Here is a 6,750-nt window from a genome sequence, read left to right as displayed (position 1 = left end):
CAGGAAATAGATGCAAAAAAAAAAAAAAAAAAAGAAAAAAAAAAAAGGAAAAGAGAGAGATACAGGGGCTGTTGTTTTAAATGGATACATGTTGCAACACTCTTCTTGAACGGATTCGATTGAACTGTGGTAATAACGCGTTTGCCCGTCGTACGAACGCCTAAATAAATTCTCTGGCATAGTGTTGTGCGCCGCTGCACGGCAAAATTAGATGAAAATAAGAATAGGAAAGGAAAAAAGAAGACAAGGGGGAACAAAGGAGGAAGACACGACGGAGAGTTTTGCGCAACTTTTGTTTATGTAACCCTCGCACGAGAAGAAGAAGAAGAAGAAGAGATGAGATGAGACATGCATTGGGCAATGCTACGTACTCTGTACATGCTCCGTGCTAAGATGAGTATATTTCTACGGGATAGCGGTACGACTTGATAAACCCAAGAATAAGTTGGAATGAATCATTATTGGGGGAGGGGGAAGAGGGGGCGGAACGGGCGAAGAAACACAATGAAACATGGCTGGGGGCGGAAAGCACGAGAAGTAAAAAGAAGCCTTTTAGAAGATAGAATCCCATTGTTTTTTGTTTGTTTTGATTGGTTGAAGCCTAGGCTCTTTTTTTGTGGTGTGTGACGCGGGACGGCGTTGAAAAGGTAGTACAAGGCGGCTCTAAGTAGAGACGGTTTGGCCGCCGCCGTTGGTGAGAATGGCATACAAGAGGGAGGGGGACACGGGATCAAGCAAAGCGACTTGCCTGAACCAAGACCAACACAACTAACTCACTAGTTTGGTAGTTCAAGATGGCGCGAAATGCTGCAACAAGGTGGAAGCCGGTGCTACAAAGTCAAGGCCCGCGCATGGCAGGTCCGCGCGCCCCATGGCCTTTTAAAGCGCCGACCCTCAAAGGGCTTGTGTTCCTAGTTCCCACTTGGATACGGATTAGATGAATGTCTTGTTTGAAATGTCCGTCGCGCCCTTGTCTATATCTCGTATTAGACTTTGTGCGTGTTGCGCTGGCAGCTCCAATCCCACCAATAAATCAACTTGTATTGGCGCAACTAATGGCCAATCTTTTACTATTACAAGTTCGATATCCGGCCCGTTTTTTTTAAACCAAAGTCCATGGAGTTTGGTCATATTCTTTATCTGCTTATCTGCGTTCAATGGCAGGCAGGGTCAACCCTGCGAGGCTCTGCTTATCGAACCTCGGCACGGAAACAAAGTGCCGATGCTACCCCAGGATTTCCAGTGCATGGATACATGGCCAAGGCAAGGAATGGCTGCCAGGCTGCGCCGATGCGGTGGGGCCGGACACCGCGGGGTAAAAAAAGCCGTTCCGATGCCCGCGATTATATCCGTTCGCGTGCCTCTTTTTTTTTTTTCGTTTTGTATATATGTAAAACCTTATCCCGCGCTTCGATTCCATTCCTTCTACGTAGACGGCGTCTTTCTTTCTTTCTCTCTTTCTTTCTTTTTTTTTTTTAACTTTTCAGGTCCAATCGAACTCTATAACGCCATCGCAAGCAGCCATGTTGTTTAAATCCAGCTACCCCGACATCCACGGTCCGTCACTAAGCCAACCCCAACCTCTCCCCCTCTCCCGCGTAATCACCAATTAACATCAACAACAACCACCCCCCCACGCGCGCAGTCCCTACCGACCTCACTCTCTGGCAATGGCTTTTTGACGCGCCTTCCCCAGCCGCCGGCTGCTCCTCCTCCCGCGGCGACAGTCTCCCCACGCGCGAATACATCAACACCACGAGCAGCAACAACAACAACGCGCGCCTCACGCACGCTCAAGTCCGTGACGCCGCCGCCGCGCTCTCCGCCGCGCTCGCCCACCCCCGCCGCGGCCTGCACCCTGGCGACGTTGTCGCCATCATCTCGCCCAATGCCGTCACCTACCCCGTCTGCTTCCACGGCGTGATGCGCGCTGGCGGCGTGCCGGCCGTGTCGGCGCCGGGGGCGACGGAGACGGAGATAAGGCATGCGCTGAGGACGGCGCGCGCGCGGTTCGTCATGTGCGCCCCGGGAGAGACGCTGAAAGTTGTGAGGGAGGCGGCGAGGAAGGAGGGTGTGCCGGAGGAGAGGGTGTTTTGGTTTGCGGATGAGGAGGAAGAGGAGGAGGAGGAGGAGGAAGGGGGGCGGTGGTGCACCGGATTGAGTGAGCTGGTGGAGGAGGGAAAGAGGGTGATGGAGGAGGAGGAGGAGGAGGGGATGAGGGCGGTGGGTTTGCCGAGCGGAAAGACGAGCGCGGAGACGACGGCTTTCTTGTGCTTTAGTAGCGGAACGACAGGGTTGCCGAAAGCTGTGAGTTGTTGGTTCTTGAGGGTCGAGTAGAGAAGAGGTTGTTTCTGACGGATTTGCAGGTCATCATCTCTCACGCCAACATTATTGCGCAGTGTCTCCAGCTCAACCTTGCCTACATCCACAGCGGCATAGCTCTCGGTCTGCTTCCATTCTACCACAGTACAACCCCCCTTTTCCCTGCCTCCTTGCCAGCAACATTGCCTATCGCTAACAACTTTTCCCTTTCCCCCCCCTTCTAGTCTCCGGCCTCGTCCGCTCGCTCGTCCACTGCCTCGTCAGCAACACCTCCGTCGCCGTCGTCCCGCGCTTCACCATGCCCGCGCTGCTCTCCGCCATCAGCACCCACCGCATCGCCGAGGTCAACCTCGTCCCGCCCATCCTCATCCGCCTCGCGCACGACCCGACCGTCGACGACTACGACCTCGGCTGCGTCGAGCGCTGGGCCACGGGCGCCGCGCCCGTCAGCCCCGAGGTGCTGGCGCAACTGGCGCGCCGCTTCCCGGGCACCACCGGATTCAAGCAGGGGTACGGCATGACGGAGACGACGGCGTGCGTGACGACGCACCCGCCGCACCTGTATGGCTTTGAGCACGGTCGGTCGGTCGGCACGCTGGTGGCGGGGACGGTGATGAAAGTGGTGAATGAGGACGGCGTGGCGGTTGGGGTTGGTGAGCGCGGAGAGGTAAATGTCATTCCCACCCAACTGTTTTGTCTTTTTTTTTCTTTTTGTTTTTTTTTTTTCTGTTTGCCAGAAATGATGTTTGCCGCGGTATAGAAAGCGCTGACACTAACAACACACACGAAAACACAGATCCGAGTCAAGGGCCCCCAAATCACCCCGGGCTACTTTGACAACCCCGCCGCCACCGCCGCCGCCTTTGACCCGGACGGCTTCCTGCGCACCGGCGACGAGGGCTCCGTCGCTCCCGACGGCCAGCTCACCATCCACGACCGCATCAAGGAGATGATTAAAGTCAAGGGCGCGCAAGTCGCCCCCGCCGAGCTCGAGGACCTGCTGCTCGGCCACCCTTGCGTCGCCGACGCCGCCGTCGTGGGCGTCCCCGACGACTACGCCGGCGAGCGGCCCTTTGCGTTTGTCGTGCTGCGCCCAGATGGGGGTAGAGGAGTGTCTGCGGAGGAGGTGATGGAGCGGCTGGTGCAGCACGTCAAGGACGCGCGCGCGCGGGACAAGTGGCTTGCGGGGGTGCGTGTCGTCGAGGCGATTCCAAAGAGTCCAAGCGGCAAGATTTTGCGCAGGATTTTGAGGGATGAGTACAAGAAGAGCGTGAAGGTGTCGGGCGCAAAGCTGTAGATGATGTTGATGGAACTTGGTTTCTGATAGACTATTGTGCATGAAAGACATGTAAGTTATCCTTTATAGACTATGCATCGAATATATGATACATGGAGAATATTCGATTACCTTTAAGCCGCCGTGAATAGCTTTGCTTTTGATCAACTGTTGATACATCGTTATTGAAAGAATTTTGATTCAAACTCCTAACCAGTTGTCAAGGACATTGCTTTTGAGACACTATTGATGCAGAAACCCCAGCCGTTGCAAAAAGACTTTGCTCCTCAAGACCACATTGTATATACATTAGTTCTCCCTCTTCCTCCCCCCTACAGCACCCTTTTTATGCACCGACGTCACTTGCTGCGACTCCTCCGCCACCATGTCCTTGATCCACGCCTTCCAGTCATGCCGCCTCGTCTTCCACAAGTCGCCCTTCCACGCGCGCCACACGCTGCGCCCCGTCCAGCCCTCGCGCAGCGCCGCCTCGCTCCCGCTCAGCGTCTGCATGATGCCCTCCTTGATGTGCGCCGGCACGCTGTAGTCGCGGCCGCGGGTCGGCATCTCGGCCAGCGCGACGACGACGTTGTGTCCGTTTTGCGAGACGGCCAGGTCGACGACGTGCGGCGCCAGCGCGTGCACAGTGGACTTTTGAAACAGCGCATTCGCAGAGGGCGTCTTGAGCGCGGTGCTGACCAGCGTCGCGGTAGGAAACGACGTCGTGGCGAGGCGCACGAGGAGGTCGGGAGGAAGAGCCGAGAGCGCTTCCTGCACGCCCTTGGCGGGGCCGGGTGTGGCGAGCAGCGTGGTGAGGAGCTGCGCGCCGTGCGACTGAATGGCGTACTCGTTTTTGCTCAATTGAAGCGCATCTTTTTTCTTCTTGACGTCTTCTTCAGAGGTGAGTGCGCAGAGCGTCGTGACGAGGTCCGCGGGTTGCGGGCCGCAGCCCTCGCGGAGGCCCTTCATCAGCTGCTTAATCTCCTCAGTCAGGCCGCGGGCCGCGCAGCGCTCAAACAGCGTGCGGAGGACATTGTAGCGGCGCTTGGTAACGAGCTGCGGTACCGTAGGTCCGATTTTCTCAACCGCCTCGACGAGCTGGTCCTTGCCGATGCGGTTGAGCACTTTGATAGCTGGGTAGCACGAAACGTCGTTGCGCACGTAGCCCTGGATCCGCGGCAGAAAGATGTTTTGGTTGAGCGCCTTGAAGATTTTGCCGGGCGCGTGCGTGATGATGGTCTCGACGAGGCGCGAGCCAATGGGATCGTAAATCATGCCGTTGATAAATTCGGCGGCCTCGGACGACTCTTCGTACAGGGACTGCGGCGCACCAGGCAGCAGCTGAAAGAGCAGCGTCGGCTGCTCGGCGTCGGCCTTTTGCTCCGACTTGTTCAATGAGAGGTCGAGCTCCAGGAACAGCTGCAGCGTCGGATTGCCGATGGGATGGGTGGCTAGGACGCGCAGGCTGGTGGCGTCCATAGTCGACGTCGAATCGCGAATGATTTTGGTGACGGCGGCGGTAAATGACTCGGGCACCGCGCGCAGGCCCTGGTTCTGCTCGTCGACGGCCGCGGAGCCAGCCACCGACACCTTTTCCTTCTTCTTGCTCTTGATGAGCGTCTTGACCGCCACGTCCTCGAGCGGCCGCCCCGACAGCACCACCAGCAGCACGCGTAGTGTATGCGATGCGAAGCGGTCCGTTATCAGGAAGCCCATGCTTCCTTCCAGCTCGTCCAGCGTCGCGAGAAACAGACTCTCCATCGAACTCTCCGGCTCCTGATCCTCGCCGCCTTCGTCCCCGTCCCCGCGCGCCGTGTCGGGTACAAAGCCCGACAGTTCCTGGGAGACGACGCCGGCGGACCGCAGAAACAGGGCCTCGCAGCAGTGGCTCGCGAAGCGGTGCTGCACGAGCGAGAGAAAGTGGCCCGCAAACGCCTCAAACAGCCGCTTCTTCTGCGCCGTGCTCGCCAGCTGAATCAGGCGCTCCATCAACCGCGAGCACGACTGGCTGCTGGCCACCTTGAGCTCCTTGCCCTTGGCCTCTTCGTAGACGCTCTCGAGGAACAGGGTGCGGTCTTCGGGTGTCGGGAACTCATTGAGCTCGAGCATCTCGTCGGCGCGCCGAAAATACTCTTGCTCCTCGTCGGTGAGCATGCCAAAAAACTCCTTTTCGGCCGGTCCCTCCTCGTGGTCCGCAAACCCTTCATCGTCGCCGGCTGGTTCTGGCACTTCATCTTGGTAGTAGCCTTTCTCGGCGTGGTCATTGTCAACGTGGTGCTTGCTGGCCTTGTGCTTGTCGGCCTGATGCTTGTCGGCGTGGTGATTGTCGTCGTCAACGCGCGGTCGCTTCGTGTCAATGGTCCAGCCAATATTTTCTTCCCCGTCGTGCTTTCGCTTGCGCGCCTCGCGGCCGGAGCCTCTTTTTGTGCGCGGCTTGGGCATAGTGGCTGTATTTTGTTGCTTCTCAGAGGCTGGCTGGTGGGGTGGTGAGGACCGAGTTTGTTCGCCAACTTTTTTTCTTTTCTGCCGCCAGGCGCGATAAGATAAGGACACTCGATGTGCCTCCCGACACAACACAAGGTACATAGGTAAGCCTCCCTAGAGATATTTAGGTCGAAAATGCAAAGATCAAGTCACAGGCTTGAAACTGAGAATTTTCATGTCTTTTTCTCTTCTTTGTTGTTTTTCATCTTTGATGTAGTCTCAGTAGCAGCATTTGGTGCAGTCGCCCACCCGTCTTGTCCAGGATCCGCTGTCTGGTGTTACGACGGATAAACGTACCGATGCACAGATTCATAGCAAGATATATGAAAACTGTTCTTCATAAATCTTTAAAGTGATTCTACGCAATTTGTACTAGACACGAAAGCCTTTGGCGGATGTTGCCGACGGCCAAAAAGGCCCTATGACGAGAATAGCTGTTAAACCTTCAAGATCGGCACGTCGGTTAGTCGGCCTACATTACAGCTACTGCTGCGGAATCATGCAGTTACAACACTTGTATGAGACATTCGGAATACGTTGATTTCATGTATAGCGTAAATGGATGTGTCTGTAGAAGCTTGCCGCGTATGTCGTGCTTGGATCTACGTTGTAGGCGTGGTAATAGGCCTGTCATCTGCAAGGGCCCAGGAGTGGAGCGTGGATGAGGC

General features: G+C 56.3%; 2 protein-coding genes across 2 annotated transcripts; one reads left to right on the top strand and one right to left on the bottom strand.

Moving 5' to 3' along the window:
• Positions 1–1,523: 1,523 nt before the first annotated feature.
• On the top strand, positions 1,524–3,619 carry BBA_00030 (AMP-binding enzyme, putative; the record flags this gene model as incomplete). The annotated part of the gene is made up of 5 exons (XM_008595127.1): positions 1,524–1,557; positions 1,646–2,307; positions 2,367–2,466; positions 2,547–2,989; positions 3,119–3,619. 5 exons carry the CDS (start codon positions 1,524–1,526, stop codon positions 3,617–3,619), a joined length of 1,740 nt encoding a protein of 579 aa, XP_008593349.1.
• Positions 3,620–3,907: 288 nt separating this feature from the next.
• BBA_00029 (pumilio-family RNA binding repeat domain-containing protein) lies at positions 3,908–6,040 on the bottom strand (the record flags this gene model as incomplete). Its single annotated transcript, XM_008595126.1, has 1 exon — positions 3,908–6,040. One exon carries the CDS (start codon positions 6,038–6,040, stop codon positions 3,908–3,910), a length of 2,133 nt encoding a protein of 710 aa, XP_008593348.1.
• Positions 6,041–6,750: the final 710 nt, after the last annotated feature.

This window comes from Beauveria bassiana, assembly GCF_000280675.1.
Source record: "Beauveria bassiana ARSEF 2860 unplaced genomic scaffold BBA_S00001, whole genome shotgun sequence".
Classification (NCBI taxonomy): domain Eukaryota; kingdom Fungi; phylum Ascomycota; class Sordariomycetes; order Hypocreales; family Cordycipitaceae; genus Beauveria; species Beauveria bassiana.
This window is presented reverse-complemented; position numbering and strand designations above follow the sequence as displayed.